At 32.3% G+C, this 19,644-nt stretch overlaps 1 protein-coding gene across 1 annotated transcript; it reads left to right on the top strand.

The window, feature by feature from the left end:
* The first annotated feature begins 6,715 nt into the window (after positions 1–6,715).
* On the top strand, positions 6,716–13,109 carry LOC141708564 (RNA-binding protein BRN1-like). Its single transcript, XM_074512248.1, has 10 exons — positions 6,716–7,020; positions 7,154–7,236; positions 8,088–8,139; positions 8,242–8,367; positions 8,511–8,590; positions 9,012–9,194; positions 9,962–10,313; positions 10,401–10,544; positions 10,615–11,426; positions 12,748–13,109. Exons 1-9 carry the CDS (start codon positions 6,861–6,863, stop codon positions 10,740–10,742), a joined length of 1,308 nt encoding a protein of 435 aa, XP_074368349.1. The 5' UTR covers positions 6,716–6,860; the 3' UTR covers positions 10,743–11,426; positions 12,748–13,109.
* Positions 13,110–19,644: the final 6,535 nt, after the last annotated feature.

Genomic DNA, 19,644 nt, shown 5'->3' with positions numbered 1-19,644 from the left:
TTTAAGAAATAGTTTGTGCTACAGGGGGGAATGTGTGTTTCTTGATTTTTCTTCTTTTAAAACCTTAGAAATTTAAGTTTTTCTTTAGGCTATGGAACTCAACAGACTAAGGGCCCATTTGTTAATGGGGGAATGAACCCAACTGAACTGGACGATTCCTATTTATTTGTTCAGACTGTTTGATTAATATTTATTTTGCTGGACAATTCCTAAATATCTGAACAGACTTCTGGACGAGTCATGCTAAAATTTCTAGGCGAACCATTCCTGGAGGCTGGAAGACACTTTTATTCTGTAAGTTATATGTTGCAATCAACTTTAATCAACTTTACTAAAAACTGTTTCATTATTATTACTTTGTTATTTTAATGCTTTTATATTTAACAATCACTTTTGACGTTTTATTAAAAAAATCATATCTTCTTTCACACATTATTAAAAATTACAATTTAATTATGTTAAGTAACATTAAAATGACATTTTGGAAAAATTTAACAATTATGTAAGTAACTTTGTGTATTTATATTATTAATTTAATATTTCACCTAATTTTTTTCCAGGCATATTTCACCTACTTAGATGAGCATATGATTAGTAGTATAATTTAATCAAATTCTTTATTTTTAATAAACGAATTGTGAAATTTATAGTATTATTATGAATTACTTAAATTAATTTATGACAATAAATTAGTAAACTAAATGGAAACAATGCTATATAGTCTAATAAACTATGAGCTAAATTAATTTAAATTTAAAATTTATTAATTTTACCTCAGAATTTTTTATATTAAATTTAACAAACGACCTTACTTGTTCAGCATTCAGATTAATCATTCGTTCAGAATTTTAATCATTCAGAAATTATTGTTCAGATTTAACAAATGACCCCTAAATAAAAAAAATCAGTGATAATTAATTAGTTGTTAAAGACACAAAAAATAATAATCAAAACTTACTTGATATTTATATTAAATAAAATATTTTGTGCTACAAATCCGTGTTCTTAAATGTTTAAGAACTCGGCTACTTCTCTTGAGAGAATACAAGAAAATCTTAGACTGTTTTTTTACTTTTGGAACTAAGGACCCGTGACATGTTTTATAGATTAAAATGTACCGTTTACAGACATTGCACTAAAATAGACTAACATATTTCTTAAAGTCCTTTTGTCTAATTTTATTTTAAGTGCAACAAATTTGTATACAATCTTCTAGGTCTGTGATCCTCCTTTATCCAGTTCATCTTGGCCCTTGATCTTGCATTCTTCAAGCAGCATTTGTAGACTTTTCATTTTTATTGATAAATTGTTTTGTTGACAGATAATCTTGAATCTTTGGGATAGATGCATTCTGTAATTAAAGCTGTTATCGAGAACTTCAAAGTGTATAGAGATGTCTGTATTGAGATGTAGAATGGCTTGTCGATATCTTCACTTCTCTACATGTATTTTCACTTATCAATATTTCCACTTCTCTACATGTATTTTGACTTGTCAATATCTCCACTTCTCTACATGTATTTTGATTTGTCGATATCTACTTCTCTACATGTATTTTGACTTATCGATATCTTTACTTCTCTACATGTATTTTGACTTATCGATATCTCCAATTCTCTACATGCCAGATTGACTTGTCGACACCTCCACCTCTCTATAGGTCAAAATAACTTCTCTACAAGAAAAGAGACTTCTCTACAAGTAAAGAGACTTCTCTCCAGGCCAAATTGACTTCTCGTTATACTTCTTGACATTTCTTGATCTGTGACTTCTTGACATTTGACTTAGAATATTTTTCAATCTACAACTTTATTTTTCACAAAGCAGTTTATCTTCATTTTGAGTCATGATCAGGTTTGATCTTCTTCCAGAGATTTATTACTAACTTGTTGGTTGTTTACTGAAAAATACTTCAGTCTAGTCTATTTAAACAATTTTATTGACTCAAGAAATACCATTACAAAATACATAAAACTACAAGTCAACTAAATCTTAGGATTGTCAATATAACTTAGTCTTGTTATGTTAAGACATGTCTTGCATAACAAAAAAAAAGATAAATGAATCATAATATGTTCATTTTTAACTTTTAGTAAGTAGCATCACTTGATATATATAAATAATTTTGAGTATAAAATAGATAAATGGATAGCTGTAGAATGCTTAATTATAAGTAGTGAGGGTCACTTGATATATAAAATATATATAAGGTAAAATTTAGATTTTATAGGTATTTTTCAAAAAATGTTGAAATATTTTTTTGAAAAGGGTTATGAATTGAAAAAGAACGAAGAATGAGAATTAGTAGGATAAGATAGATTGTTGGTGTGATTAACATGTCAACTAAATTAAAATTATATATCTAGATTAATTGAGAGATTGACAAGTGTACTCTTTTAAGGAGAGAGTGACATTTGACCTACTTTGTACTTTATTTTAGCATAGTGTAGACTAGATTTATACTTGTGGATGTTCTATAAAATATAAAATATATATCTTTTAAAAAAGTTTATATTTTTCTAAAATAGCATTTTAATTAAATGGTATTAAAATTTTAGTACTAATTGAAGTTGATAATATATTATTTAGTATTATTATTTTAATTTATGTTACGTTTTTCAAATGACATTTCTCTTTATTTATTATATTTGAATTATAAACATTATTAGAGGTTATCTTTTTATTTATTCATTAGTTTAATTAAAAACTAAATTTGGTAAAATTGTAATATCATATATTGTTATAAGACTTTTTAATTCTTTTTTATTTTTTGTTTCATTTACACATAACTAATACATCACTGGTAGTAGGGGTGTGCATTCGGTTAACCGAAACCGAAACCGAATTTTTTTTCGGTTAACCGAAACCGAAATAGGGGAAAAAATCCTACCGAAAACCGAACCGAATTATATTCGGTTTTAAACCGAAACCGAACTAAATAATTCGGTTATAACCGGAAATCGAAATTTAAAACCGAATTTCAGAAAAAATGTCGAAAGTTGCAAAAAAAAATCATAAACTACAGAAAGAGTGAAATGCTGCTCTGCTCACACTGTGTTGCTGGCCTGCTGCTCCATTACCTGACCATTAATTCCCCTGCTGCAGCAAGGGCCAAAGAGTCGAGAATACTAATTTGGTTTTTGTGTGCTGTGTGTATATATTTACTGTCCAGTGTGCATATGCTCAACCCCGGACTATCTGTTTTGTCTTTCATCAATTTCAACAAGTATATATTTTATTCCATTATTATTATTATTATTAATATAATAAAATATATATTTATATTTTATAAATAATTCGGTTATTAATTCGGGTTTTCGGTTAACCGCGGTTAATAATCGAATTACCGAAAAACCGAATTTTGCAAATTATTCTACCGAAAACCAAACCGAAATATAAAGTTTGGTTAACCGAACCGAAATTATTTCGGTTATTCGGTACGGTTATCGGTTAACCGAACGGAATGCACACCCCTAACTGCTAGAGCACGTTTACTCTTGTGTGGCTTACTCTACATAGTTATTGGCTGATTTTAGATCGAGTTGTAAGGTCATTGAACCATAATCCCATATATTCAGTCCTATTCATCCGACCCAACTTAAAATTGAATTCATTTTATTTTGTTTTAAAAATGAACACAACGATTTGTACCGATCCGAAAAGAATGAAATATTCTTAGAATTCTTCGTTGATCCGACATGCTATTTTTTCTTTCATCCCTTTCAGGATCAGTCATGATCTTCCAAACTTTACCGATGGTGTGGACGAATTCATCCTCCGTGAAATCATAAATCGTATTTTTTGGTAAAGCTACATGTGAGCCTACCTGGGCAGCTGCTTGATTCCACATTCAATGGTCCTATTCCAACAACACTAAAAAAATTGTTTGGAAAAGCTATATATATATATAATTATTGAATTAACATATGAAAAAAGGTTGAAATCACAAAACTCGACAACGATTAAAATAACGCAATATTAGTCCCAAGAACTAACTTATATCAACAAGGTCACACACGATCACATTAATAACTTTTATTAATAAGCGAACCCCCTTTTTAGTGGTACAAGTATTAATTTTGGTTTCACCAATTTTTGGTACCACCAACTTTTGGTTTCACTTATTCATTAATTTATTCATTCATGTATACCTTATAATTCTACTTTTGTATGTCTTTTAATTATACTAAAACTTTTGGTTACACCCTTTATTCCTGTATGTATATCTTATATTTCTACATGTCTTATGACTCTATTAAATTTGGTTAATTTTTTTTATCTTATACTTCTACATATCTTATGATTCTATTAAGTTTGCTTTTATTTTTGTTTCACCATTTTGTCTTAACCTTTGTGTTCCTAATTCTCTTATGTATTGCTAATTCAATATATTATACGTTTTTGGTTTTAATAACTTTTGATTTCACCCCTTTTTGAATTTATTGTAACTCTAAATGTATAATTTTTATTCCTCCTTTAATTATATGTGACTTATAATATTATATGTATCATGTTATCTGTTTTAAAATTGCATTTCTTATATTGATTTCAACTCAATAATCAAATTTCGCATATGACTCAATAGTATATTTTAAAGAAATAATAATTTTTTCGAAATCGTATAATAATTATAATCTTATTATTATAATCATAACACAAATATCGTACTCAACTGTTTGGGTTGGGTTTTCTGAGTAAAAATTAGAAATTTTGACATGACACTTATACTATTATGATTTTTAAAATTATTTAAATAAGTTAACACGGACCGTACTTCGCACTGGTTATCAACTAGTATTCTAAAATACATAAATCATGCATATATATAAACAATAAACATACTTATATTTGTTATGATGTTGCCATTAACTTAATAATATTGTAAAACAATTTAACACGAGTACGCTAAAGCTAGACTTACCCGTTGTCGATTCCTTATGCAAAATGTTTCAATTACTTTATACCAATATAAATTACCTACAACAAACATTAACATATCTTCGTACTCATAGATTTGTCACATTATATTAAGCAACTTAAATAATCATTGTGCATAAACTGATTCAAGCGATATTTTTCGTATACTTTAAATAAATTATTAAGGACTCTATACTTTATCTTATAATAAAACTTACACAAACTGAAATTTCATAATTATACAATTTGTATACTGAAACATTACTAGAAAATGACACAGGTCTCACTCAGTTTATTATTAGTTTAAGTTCATCATAAGACATTAAATATGTACATTTGGTTATTTTGTATCACAATATATATTATTACATTACGAGAGCAAGGTCGGTTTCCGGTAGATCTGACAATTTTTCACACAACATGAATATGATACGAAAATTTAGTGTTTGTATTTTGAGTGCACGAGACGGAAAGGTACACGACACGAATTAGAAGACCGAAATGTTGCGTCAATTTTGTGTTTACCGTTACATGACACGAGGTACACAACTAAGATTTTCTGTCAATTTTGTGTTTCCTCTTTGGGTACAACGACACGACATGAGATACACGAAATAAATATATTTATAATTAAATATTAATACTTATTATAAATAAATATAAATATGTATATTTACAATAGATACTTCAAAAATAATGTATAGCTTTGTAATGTTTCAAGTATAAATTATTTAAATGTATATGTTTCATATAATTTTGTATATCTTTTATCTACGAGTTAATTGTACTTTGCAACCCCGATCTTTCATTTAAAATTAAAACTGTATACATATTTTGCAAAACACAGTTTGCAAAGTTTAACTTCCAATATCAACGATAACATGCATTCCTTCACAATTTTCAGTTATAAAATTGGAATTGAGATGTTAATATTAATAAAATTGTTTTAATATATTTTTTACATGAAAAAATTATAGTTATTTTCTATTAGTAATACTCTAAATTAGTTATAATGTAAAATACTTAAAATATATTTATCAAGTAAGATATATGTTTATATGTATAATCATAAAGATTCTAAATATATCTATATTTTAAATTTTCAAAAATTATACTGAGTAAAATATAAAATAATTGACATTAATATTATTTTTATAATTTGAAATTCAATTTTTCAGTTTAATTTTGAAAAATTAATATTATTGTTAAATATTTTGTTGAATTTTAATTTTACCCTCGAAAATATAAATATTTTTAACAAAATGTTTAAAGGTATTGTATCTGATGTTGAAAGTTAGGGGTTGCAAACTGCATTTTTGAAAGTAAGTATATAGTTTTGTTATTTAATAAAAGATAGGGGTTACAAATTGAAATTAACTCTTTATCTAAAATCCAATATTTACGTTAATTTATTTATTTATTTATGTTAAAATTAATATTTAATTTTACACGAAACACGACACGAAAATAAAAATAAATGAACACGAATTCTAAATAAATTAATTTTATGTTTGCATTTTGAATATACGAGACCCTACGTTCATGTCATAGTGGCTATTTTTTGATGTTTATGATTTTCTTAAAATTTTCAAATTTTAAGATACATAATGTCAATATCTTTTCAACTAAATAATTCATGTAAACTGTTCTGTATCAATTTTTATTATGTAAAAATAAAAATGGCTCGGAAAAGTTGCTTAATTAATTTAGGAATCGAAAGACTTAATTAAAAAAAAAAAATTAAAGAAAAGACTTCAGCATTAAAAGAACCCCCACTTTCCCCAAGTAGTGCTTCAATTTTTCAATTTATTTTTCCATAAAAACTCAACTAGCAGTAGTTTTAGAGAGAGAAAGTTGTAGAGAGAGAAAGCTGAAGCGATCAACACAGAGAGTTTAACAAAACTATACATACATACATACATACTTACATACATATAGCAGCAATGGCGGATGGAAGGAGACACGGCGAAGAGAGCGTGAAGCTGTTCGTAGGCCAAGTCCCCAAGCAAATGACAGAGACGCAGCTTCTCGAATTGTTCCAACAATTTGCTCTCGTTGACCAAGTCAACATCATCAAAGACAAAATCACGCGTGCTTCTCGAGGTTTTAATCATTTTTATTTGTTTATTTAACTATTTAATTGTTTATTTCGGAGTATTAAGTTGATTTTGAACATAATGTACCAAATTAGTGTTGTTAATTGTAATTTTGTGTTGTTTAATTTGGTGCTTGTTAGGGTGTTGTTTTGTCATGTGTCCGTCTAGAGAAGAAGCTGACAAGGCGGTGAACGCGTTGCACAACACGAAAACGCTTCCTGGTGTAAGTAGTTTTCGGATCTTATACTGCTATTTTTTAAATGTGTTTAAGTTGAATTATGATTTGCAATTGCGGAATGTGTTTAAGTTTGGACTCAACTAAGTTGTGAAAGTTGAATTTCTCGGTTTTTAGAGAGTGCTGAAATTGAACAATTAATTTAACTGAATTTGTTAAGTTATTTGAGTGAAATTGAAAGTAGAATTCATTCTAATTGAAAATAAATGAAGTCTTTGTTACTCAATGTGAACATTGGAAGTAATTTCCAGATTCAAATAAAATGATATATCGAGATATACCCAATTTCATGACAATGTTGTTAAATAACTTACAAATTTGGTAGTTTGGACTTTGGAAACTTGGTTTCCATTTTTTATGACATATTTCCTGATTACCAAGGGGGCGTTTGGTTTATGGTTAATGCGTCTGGTTAACGAGAATCGGAACCTCAATCCTATGTATAAGTGTTTGGATTAGCAATTTGGTGATTGGGAATGAGAAACTCATTCCCATTAAATTGGTAAATCATTCCCTACTTACCCCTTGGGTACCATGTCATTCCCATTAACCCTCATTCCCATACCCCTAATATTCTTCCCGTTTCCCATTCCAACTAATGATCCAAACGCCCCCTAAGTAAATATGATTTAGTTAAATTTTGGTGCCATGCTTTTAAAAAAAATTAAATAAATTCTACTTATGATTATGTTCATTAACTTGTGGTGTCATTACTTATAAGGATTTTTTCCTATTTTCAATGCATCCTTGTCATTATAATTTTGAATTACATTTATATAGCTTTAAACACTTTTCAACTTCTCCAAATGTTAAAGGATATACTATTATGTGCTTTACAGGCAGCTAGCCCACTGCAAGTGAAGTATGCAGATGGAGAGTTGGAAAGATTAGGTATGTCAGAATCTGCAACCTCATGTGTACTAATTTATATTTTAAACATACATTTAACATTTAATTAGGAAGGCTGAAAGTTTTATGTTTTTCTCTGACCAGAACACAAGCTCTTTGTCGGTATGCTTCCAAAAAATGTGACCGAGCTTGAAGTTTCTGACTTGTTTTCACCATATGGAGACATAAAAGACTTGCAAATTCTGCGAGGGTCTCAGCAGACGAACAAAGGTACGGTTGGCAAGTATCTTCAATTATTGTAACAGTAGTGATACTTTCACAGAATTAACTCCATTACTTATTTTATTACCTGATTGCTGATTGTTCCCAAATGCTCTTAGAGTTTTAATTGGATATCTGTTTTGTCAATATAGGCTGTGCTTTTCTGAAATATGAGACAAAAGAACAAGCACTTGCAGCCATAGAGGCCCTAAATGGGAACCACAGAATGGAGGTTTGCCTTGAGTGTCTTTTAATCAACTGTTATGAGTTTGCACTTTGCTTCTTTTAAGTATTATTGAAATTCATTTCAAGGTAAATTGTAACTGATACATGTTTTTAAGTAAATAATTAAATAGAAAGAAGAAAACTCAGTCCGGGTTAATCGAAATTTCGCAAAAAAATAGATTATTTAGCTTTAAAGTCAATTTTTATAGCTATATGTCTAGTTAGAAACTGTAGATATATTTAGTGTCTTCCAGTAATGTTACTCAAATGGTGGGCAGTGTGAAATTTTTTTACTCCAGTATATATTTATTCTACAAAGTCTTGTCTAATATAGTGATATTAGCACCGCTCTACCCTCCTTCCATTCATTGCTTTTGTTGTGACTTAGAGTTGAGATAAATAACTCATTTTCGTCACTTGTTTTTTAGGGCTCAACCATTCCTTTAGTTGTAAAATGGGCAGATACTGAGAAGGAGAGACTAGCTCGGAGGGCTCAGAAGGCTCAATCACAGCCTCTCAATATGGCAAACGCCGACTCTCCACATCATCAATCATTATTTGGAGCCTTGCCAATGGGATATATGTCCCCGTACAATGGATATGGATACCAGGTCTGTTTTTTGGGTGTTCTCGCATTTGGTTTGATGTTTATTTGCTAGGATTTATCATTGAAAATGAATATTGATCCTCGAAAAAGTAATCCCTTGTTGTTTTGAATAACTTGGTGGGGATTAGAATGGGATGAAAATCCAAGCTAATAGGGGACTGCACTATTTACCAAGATAATGGAATGGATTAAAAACTCTCCTGACCATGAGTTGACAACTTAATTATGTAGTGTGTGTATTAATTTATGCTTATTCTTTAAAGATACTATTGGCATAACTTTCCAGTCAGTAACCGAGTCCACACATGTTAGTATTTACAACACTGGAACGTTTTTTACAGTGATGAATGATCGTAATACTAGTAGTCATTGGAAGGGGATCTACGATTATAATATTTACAAGATACAAATAAAGATATGCTTGTAGTTTACTAGAAACATTTTGTAAATAAAGGAAAAATATGTATTTGACTAATTGTTCATCGGAGAATAAAAGCGAGAAATTGGAATAATGTAAGAAGAAAATTACAAATTTACAATGGTTTAAAAAGTCAAAGAGGAAAGAGGGGAAATGTCTAATTCCATTTTTTCCGAGTCCTGTTTTGATAAAGTGTACTAATCTGCTAGGTCCTCGTCCAAAGCCATAAGCTACATTTCAAAATGTTCGTAACTCTTTTCAGTGCCCCAGGTTTTCATTGTTGATTCTTGGTCTTGTGTCGACATTGTCAATGATTGGAAGTGCAATTTGATGAACATTTGTTGTCTTAGTAGGCTCCTGGAACTTATGGACCAATGCCGCATCGCCTGCCTCCATTGCAGAATCAAAACACATTTCATAACGTGCTATCATCAGTCAACCAGGGAAGTGCAGTGCGTGGATCTACACCTGAATTCTCCCCTAGAATGGCCCCAAGAAATTATTCCATGCCACGAGCAGGTTATCTGGGTTCCGCTTATCCGGCGGTGACTGGAGTTCAATATCCTTTGGCATACTCTGGGGGAATAATGAGTAATAGGCCCTTATGTGGTCCTAGGGGTCCTATAACACCTGCTGCAAACAATCATCAGGCAGCATCATCAAGTGTCCCCAGTGTGGCCACCAGTTCAGGGGGTCAACTAGAAGGTTGTGTTTACTAGTCTAATGTTAATAGTTTTATATTTATGTATTGTTACCTATATCTAGTTGATAAAGTATGTTAAGCATATGCAGGCCCACCTGGTGCTAATTTATTTATCTATCATATTCCTCAAGAATTTGGTGATCAAGAGCTTGCTAGTTCATTTCAGGCTTTTGGTAGGGTCGTAAGTGCCAAAGTTTTTGTTGACAAAGCAACTGGAGTGAGCAAATGTTTTGGTATGAAATTTAAATTATATTTTTGGAGCTTGAAGTATGTAACTTGCTTCTAACTAGCCTTTCATAGCAGGATTTGTAAGTTATGACTCACCAGTAGCTGCTCAATCTGCCATTAAGACGATGAATGGTTTCCAGTTAAGTGGTAAGAAGTTGAAGGTTCAACTTAAAAGAGACAACAAACAAAACCAATTGTACTGATCTGGTTGGAGGTAAGCATAGGAAGAAAGCAGCTATCCCTTTCGTAGGTGCTTACATGCAACATAATCATGTCGAGTTACTGCAGCTTCTCAGCTATTGTGGGTAGGATCTGTGAGAGCCGGTGGTCATATGCAATTACCCCCTCCTACAGTGTTCAATCCCATGATACTGTAATTATTCAAATTTGTGCAATGGTATCTTTGTAATTTGTTGTGACATGTAATTCCATTAGACATTGATTATTAATTTATTGATTTTTCTCCCAAAACACGGTTTTTGCTGCATACCCCATAAGATGTTGTAAACTTAAAAGAAAAATTATATTCCTTAATCAGAATTAGTTTCTGCCTGTGCCGATGACATTCCTTTACGGTCATCCTTTATTGAGAAGTTTTATTGGAGGTTTCACTGGGCAAAAAGAAAACTCATACCGCACCTTAATACTTCAAATGTTCTTTACTAGGTACTGCTTGTGCTCAGTGCTCACTGAATGTCTTCCTTGTCATCCTTCCCTCTTTGTCTGCCACTTTTCCCATGTATATGGCCTGTGTTTGAGATTATAGGGTTCGACTTGTAAAACGACAGAGGTCCAAGGCTTTCCGCCATTGCAAACTATGAAGTTATGTTCAGTCCTCATCTTCCTGTTCTGCTGAAGAACTGTTCGCTAATGCAGAGACTCTTCAGGTGATTATCCTTATTTACATTATAATAATTTCCATCGTTATGTTGACTTGTCATGTATTATTGGGATTGCTGTCTATACTAATTGTTGGAGTCAATAGTCAATATTAGCAGATCTGAAATTTGTCTTGTGAATACTTTCCTTGAATGTGATTTTTATTATATTTTTTCGTACTTCCTCCCTTTGTCACTATTGTTTAATGCCAACGTGCTTTTCCTGATAAGTTACTGCAAAGTTGCAATCAAATAAATTATTACATGGAGGTCTGAGAATCACAACTTGAGTTATATAGCTATCTAGACAAACTAGCATATACATATTAGCCATTCGTAAACACTAGCATGTACATACAGCATATTCTGGATAGCATGTTTACAGCCACTGAGTAAAATCATGGTACTGTCGGCCTAATACATAATTGGTTTTCTTCAATATATTTGTTCTTTCTTTTTCTTGCCAAAGTTGGACAATTGCAAGTGTTAAGTTGGTGTAAATGTTAATATATCTATGCTAGGTTGTATCTGGATCTGGATCCAGAAAGAGACAAAGGATCAGCAGTGCATATACGATATTTATAGGTATAGAAGCTGTGAAATAGGGTGGATTACTGAAAATGCAATTTCAAACAAAGCGATTTTGGGATATTCATCCTGAAGATCTTCAGACAAGAAACATGCTTGCCTTTATTTATTAAAGAGCCTGCTATCTAATTAATCATCGACATATGTGGGCAAAATCTCCATTTCCAAGGTGTTAATAAAACACCAGCCATCAAGCTGGGTTTTAAACTATGAAATATTCCCCTCAATCTAGTTTTCAGTTCTAGGATTGAAGAAGCTAATGCATTTTGCCATCATCCCTTATAATCTTGAATATTAACTATATATCAACATCAACAAGATATTACCGATTGCAGCTATGGTCGGTAGAAATTGTGTTGAGTAATCACTCTCTAATCTTAGTACCAACGTTATTACTTCAGACTGCAAGTAACAAGCTATTCTTAGTACACTTGAATTGATCCATAAGTATTATGTATTTTCTGTACGTCTTGTGTTAATTACAATTGTGATGTTGGAGTATTTTTCTTGATGAATGTACATTAGCGGTACTTAATACTTAATTTAAAATTTATGACGGATTTTGTTCTACATAACTAGCTATATAATTTTATTACAAAATGCGCCTAGTATAATGCCAACTATAACGTTCCTGCTGACAAAATTTGAAGCATCTAGATGAGTAAAAATGGACAACGTATATTGACACAATTTGAATTCATATATAGCTAAAAATAAAGACTTGCGTATATTTTATTCGCAGGTGATTATGTGAACACTAGGTGTGAAGTTGTTATAATTTTGGTGATTGACCCAGCTATTTGAGAAATAAAGGTGCGAGATATGCATGTTTTTCATTATTCAATTAGTGTTGTAGCCCTGGGCTTCCAATTCGTAGCAGCTGGTTGTACTTCTCTTGTATATATTAATCTTATCCATACGTACACGTTTTTAACTAGTCTTTCAACTTTAATTTTCAAAGTCAATAGTTCTAGTCTCTACTTGTTCAATTGTTTAGGTTTAATGGGTGCTGCTGGCTTGACTATACCATGTTTTGGGTGCCAATGGCAAGATTTATGTATGGAGATTGTTTAATTTATATAACATGCTCTTTTTTTTCTTCCATTTTAGTTCTTCTAATTACTATTTTTTTAATACCTAACTTATACGTCTTACGAATAAATATATATTTTAACAAATTTTGGAGGTGAACGAGAATCAAACCAAAACTTTGGACACAACATATAAATTCTTGATTAAATATTTGAGTTATCTAATTGCGCTCACTCTTCTACCGTAGATGCACAAAAAGCCCGGGTCCGAAAATCTGGCCCGGCCCGATCCGGTCAAACTCCGGTCAAGCCCGGCCCGGTCCCGGCCCGACCTTAGTGCCTCGACGGGCCATATATTTTTAGGAAAAACCCGGCCCGGCCCGGGCCGGTTAAAAGCCCGGGTTTCGGCCCGTCCCGGTCTTTGGTCCGGCCCAATTAGAAGCCCGAAAAAACTCGGTTAAATATGATTATTCTAATATATTTTCTTATATATTTATGAATTTACATTTATTATAACTATAAATAATACTTTAAACACATATATATTTACATATTCGTGATTAATAATATTATTTATATACTTTATTGTAGCATTAATGAAAGAAGGTATATTAAGTACACTATATATATATTTGAATAATATTGATAAAACATATTATTTTATAAACATATTATTAATGAAAGAAGTATATTAAGTACACTATAACTTAATGTTTTCAAAGAAATAAAGTTTACATAAAATATTTCATGCAAACTAATACATTTTTACGATGATCTAGTTGCTAATATATGTAGTTTTCAGGATCTCTAAAAAAACTCAATCTGATTTAAATTAGAAAAAGTCCGGCCCGAAAAAAAGCTCGAGAAGGCCCGCCTCAAGGGCTCAAACAAAATCTGATACTTTCGAAAAACCCGACCCGACCCGGTTAATGTCCGATCCGATCAAAACCAGAACTTTTCAAGTCAGGTCATGGTCCGGCCCAACGAGCCTCCTGTGCATCTCAATCCTCTACCTTCCGGGTTTAGGTTATGAACGAATATTGAAGCCACGGAGAGAGAAACAAGAGTTTTCTACAACAAATCAAACGTATGTTGTTTACTTATCCTTTCATATTTCTGGGTCAATGGTCTATTGGTCTTCTCTTCTTCGGTCCTACTATTTATTTTTTGTCACAATTTATTATATATATATAGATATATATTTATGCGCATTACAATAAAATATATTACGTATAATAATTTCAACAGGCCCCCTATCCCTCTAGAACTTCAAGTTGCAACACGATGCACATGTATTAATTAAACATTTTCCACATCTATAATCCAGATCTATCCATTAAAATAGTCACAACTTATAAAGGATGATAAAAGGGTCAACTACACTAACAGAAATGAAGTGCCGAGGAAACCAGCTTCCTCTTTCCTCCCTCAACTTGCATTTGCATATATAAACATCCAATATTTGCAGACACAAATATTATATATATGTTCTTGACGGTGTCAGTTAAAGCTTCACAAATAAAGGTTTTGGAGAGCATTTGTACTTTTATCGGTTGTGATTGTGAATAACAAAAGAAGTGATTTTTACGTCAAGGAAAAAATGGATTGGAAAAATTTGCATGGGTACATAGAGGTATCTCCTTTCATGCTCTTCGAGTCAACTGGTGATTCTGAAGAAGATTCTGTTCTCAACAAGTCTTCATCAGATGATGAAAACATTGAAGTAAGTTACGATGAGGTTGATGATGCTCAATCTTGCTGCTCCGATTCTTCTGAGATTTGTGACGCGTTTGATAATGATGAATTTCAAGAATGCTCTTATTCAAAGAAAACTGATCGGAAACGTGTGCTTGGTGATGATTATAAGTGTAGTTACAGACATCAGAGTGATTCCGAAGACGATGGCGACAGTGCTATTGATCAAGAATGTAGTAGTCGAAATGTGGGATTTTTATTTCCTGGAGCACCGAAAAAATTCAAGGTGTTTGTTGATTCTAAAATGCAGCCAATTATAAAGAATGAAGAGAATGACAAGTTGTTCTGGGATACATGCTTAGCTAGTTAGCTCTTGTTAAAGTTTCCAGATTTACTTGCAGTATCTTGGCAAATTAATTCAAGATTCTCCAAGTTGGCCTATATAGTTTCATTTAGATGTAACCCAATGGTTTGATGAATTTAGTAGATTACCCCTTTACTTCACAACCCAGTACATAGATATAACGGTATGTATTGTATTCATAATTTTTCTTCTTTGGAGAGCTTCTCAAGCCTGAGTTTACTTTAATCTGTCCAAATATCCGTTTTAAATCCTGTAAATTATTATTATCATTATTGACTTTGTTTTTACATTATAATGAGTTATCATCAACCATTAGATCCTTGTAAATTTGTAAACGACGACAAAAATGACAAGTGTACTAGACGAAAACAAGGATAACAGTGCCCCACATATTTTGTGATAAAATATGTTCGACATCAAAATATACGAGGTAATAATAAATAAATTTTAAATATAAGAACATCTTCCGTCCCATTTTAACTATTTTTTATTTTTAATTATTAATCCAAAAAGTCATCTACTATTAACTAAATCTAAATTTACATCCCTTCCAACAGAGTACATACAATCAAATATGGAGTACATTTTAGAAATTTGTTTCTTAATTACGGTAAGCGTCCTACATATAACTTGACTCAAGGCAATTTTAAATAACATAATCAAAATCCTTTGATTTAAACACTATAAATATAAATAATCAAAATTTTCATCCTCCATCATCAGACTCGTTAGATTTTTCAAACAAAATAATCAAAATCCTCTTATCTAAATACCAAAATCATAAACATCCAAAACTTTTAAATTCAAATTCTGCCAAAAACATATTTGACCTTGCTCTCGTAATTTAAACATCTTGATGATAACTCCTGGGTACGGGGCTACTCCTTCGAGACGGATTCTTCGCTGCGGTTGTGGTATAGCTGTCGTGGGGTTCCTACAAAATAACACCGGAAAGGGGGTTTGGGTCCCGCGGCGCCTCCGGTGTGAGAGTAAGAACTCACTTTTGGGGAAGATGAAGATAGAATGAATGCAAGGTGGATGTGTGTGTATATGAGTGTAAGAGATTGATTAACCCCAAAACCTTTCCCCATTGGGCTATTTATAGCCTAATGATAGGGTTTAGGGGTTGGTACATTTGCATCGTAATCGTTGGTTCTAGGAGCGGATGACACCTGGCTGGGGCGATTGTCTTACACGTATCAGGATGAGAATGGTTGATGAATGTTCTAAGGATCTCCTGTCACGTGCCCTGGTTGTTCCCATGATTAATCAATGACAACTGTCCCTATCGTGTGTTTGGCCACGTGCCTCACGTGCTAGGGCTTTCAAAGATCGGGCCACTGTAACCGGGTAGTCTGGACTAGTGGTATGCGGGACTGGAAGGAGTTAGGAGTATGTACTATTGTTATGTTTGTCCTTTAAGGCTTTATTTTGTAGGATGGCCCCAAATAGAAGATGATTTGTTTAGTTAGGCCATGACAAGGGAGGATGGATTTGCTACAAAGATAATGGGGCCTGTTAGGTCCCAATTTGTTTGTAGAAGGGGGGGTTGAATGCAAATAATACCGTTTAGTGGAATAAAATGCGGAATAAAATTGTGAAACAAAATTCAAGTTAAATAAAACTTTTATTAAACTTGAAAGGTGTTACAACTACGGTATCGGTTACAAGGGATTAATCTCAAATCAATTATTACAAATCTAGAATAAATTCGACATGAACTTTTTCTATTTTTGTAATTAAAAGATCAAATGCTAAATGCGATTTGAGATTAAGTTCTAGGGATTTTAATCCGCTAGATTGATACACAAGAACAAGAGAGTGATTTCTAGTTGATTGGATTTAACTTTACAAGCTAGAAATTGTAATCTTGAATTAGCAGATAAGATGAAATATTTGGCTGCTTGTTCTCTTTTTGTTCTTGGCTTCTGTTTGATTGCTCTCTGTATGTGTGTTAGTTAATTGGATGCTTCTGCTGCTTTTTAATCAACACAGCCGAGATATATGAACTGGTATGACAATCCTTTGTCCAATAATACTTTCGGTGTGACTATTTTTAGAGCTAGCAAGACAATTAAAATGAACTAGCAAGACTTTCGGTATGACTATTGATTGTCATACCGATTGTCATATTAGTTCAAATGAAATTGTTTTACTGAATTAATAAGTGATTTTAATCTAAATAATAATTCTATCAAGACAATCAACTGAATTAGCATGACTTTCGGTATGACTATCAATTGTCATACCGATTGTCATACTAGTACAATCAGTTGTCTTTTTAGAATTAAAACAGATTTTAACCAATTAAAATTCTGTAAATCCTTAATATTAATTCTAAATTAATTAATCAATTTAATTCAATTAATCAATAAATTAATCCTTGCAGATATAATTTATTTTCTTAATTAAATTATATGACTTAATTAATTAATAGAGAATTAATACTAACCCTGAGCAGCATCCATTCTTCTGACAATCTTCTGAAAGTCACTGAGACTTATGAATCAATTCCGCCACTTCAATGCTGACACTCGATGTACTGTCTGGTTCATGAGTGACTAACTTTCGTGACGTTTCTTCATGTCTTGACTTTGTTGTTCTGATTGAATCCTTGTAATAAATGATACCTTGACGAGATCTCTGTCATTTGATTAAATCCACGATCTTGATTTATATCACTGAGGCATGATCAAATTCTTGAACTTCTTCCAGTGAATCTTCAAGTCTGCAGATGAACAATGTTTCTTTATTCTTTGACAGATGTTACTTTGTGAGATCTCTCTGATGATTGATCCACTATTTACTTATTACATTCTTATTTGAGTTGAGTTAAATACTCGAATAAACGAGTAGGCTATGACATATGCCTTTCAATCTCCCCCTATTTGCTTGTTAGACAATAACAACAAATACCTAGAGGATAACTCAACTAACAAATAAGAAAAAGATATAAACAGTAATGTAAAGTAAATAGCAGAAAAGTTCTGGATTATATTTAACATTTTCCAGATTCCAAATGAAATTTACAAGTGAATACAAGATAGATGTTCCTCTAGCCTGAACATATAACTACATTAGACTATCTTGATTCATAAAGCTCTAATCATATTACATTGAGTTTTGAGCTAATTGACTTCAGTTGTCTTCTCTTCTTACTTCTCCTTCTTCTAAATCTTGAAGCAATTCCTTGTCAAAGACACGATCCTTTTCTGAAGTAAAGCTTGCTGGTCTGACTGGTTGAACTCCAACTGACTTCAGCTTATTCTTGAGTTGAGTGTACCTTTTAACATTCTTTTCACAATAAGCTTGAATCAAGTCAGCAGCTTGAGTCTTCAACATGGATGAATATCCAACAGTTCTCAAATGATGTTCCATCCAGACCAGATGCTTAGCTGAGTAGTCTTTAAGAGATTGTACATCTAGCTGACAGATTTGAAGACAATCAGACTTAAAGAATCTCACCTGATGAGGATTGTTGACCACTTGAGGACTAGCCCTGCTGGCAAACTCTTTAAGCCTTTCTCGAAGAACTTCATTCAATTCTGAGCTTCTTTTGACTTTGTTTAAAAGAACCCAAATCTCTGACAAAGAACGATTCTCAAATAGATGAAGTGACACCTTGAATGATCCTTCACTCTGACAATATACAAAAATGCTCATCTCATTTAGGGATCTATCAAAAGCAGCTGTGATCCTTGAGACTTCAGTCTTGATAGCATTCATGTACATGTCATTGTTAGGATTTGAGATTTCCAGCTTGTCAAGAAGATGTAAGAACTGCCTATCATTGTTAGTGCTTAGCTGAGGCATATCGAGTACTCTCCTAGCTTCATCCCATTTTTCACCAATCTTTAGTCTGACATCTCTTCTCCTTTCTTGAGCCTTAATGTCATGAAGACGTTGCTTTTGAAGAGTTTCTGTTCTTTATATGTCTTTCCTCCTGTCAATGATCTGAGAGACCTTCTTGAGTTCAGCTTCTTTTCTTAGCATCTCTGACTGCTCTTTCTGAAATTCTTTCTCAAACCTAGGATCCACTGTATCTTCCTCTTCCCAATCTTCAAAATCACTTTCCTCTTCAGCTTCAAATAACCCATCTTTATCTTCCTGAACTGGTTCAGTGGGAATGTCAAAAATGTCAAAGTCATCCTGTTCTCCACTGTAGTAGACATCATCAGCCTTTCCTTTGTTTCCAGCAGAGGTATCTTTTTCCTTTACTTTGGCACTACTCCCTTTCTTCTCCCCCTTAGTTGAGGGATCCTCTACTGACTTTCCTTTGAAACTTCCATCACCTCCAGAGCCTGATCCTCCACCAGACGGTCCTTCAAAATAAGCTCTTTGTTCTTCATTAGGGCAATGAGAATTCTTGATCATGTAATATAGGTGCTTCATTCCTTCATTGAGATGTTCAATGCCCGTCTCTATCTTTAGAAATCTTGAGGAGTCCAGTGAATGATTCATCTCAACGAGGTCTTCAAGAGAAGTCATTCTTGTATGTAGAGAGCAGAAGTTGGATATGTCATCAGCTGATAAATTTGGAGTGTCCTGA

The sequence above is a fragment of the Apium graveolens genome, chromosome 2 (genome assembly GCF_009905375.1).
Source record: "Apium graveolens cultivar Ventura chromosome 2, ASM990537v1, whole genome shotgun sequence".
In the NCBI taxonomy this organism is placed as follows: Eukaryota; Viridiplantae; Streptophyta; class Magnoliopsida; order Apiales; family Apiaceae; genus Apium; species Apium graveolens.
The sequence above is the reverse complement of the archived record's forward strand: the minus strand, read 5'-3'. Positions and strand labels throughout refer to the sequence as shown.

Coding starts and splice junctions, on each gene's coding strand:
- LOC141708564 (XM_074512248.1), top strand. CDS start 6,861: ATGGCGGATGGAAGGAGACACGGCGAAGAGAGCGTGAAGCTGTTCGTA. Junction 7,237..8,087: donor ACACGAAAACGCTTCCTGGT/GTAAGTAGTTTT, acceptor TGTGCTTTACAG/GCAGCTAGCCCACTGCAAGT. Junction 9,195..9,961: donor ACAATGGATATGGATACCAG/GTCTGTTTTTTG, acceptor TTGTCTTAGTAG/GCTCCTGGAACTTATGGACC.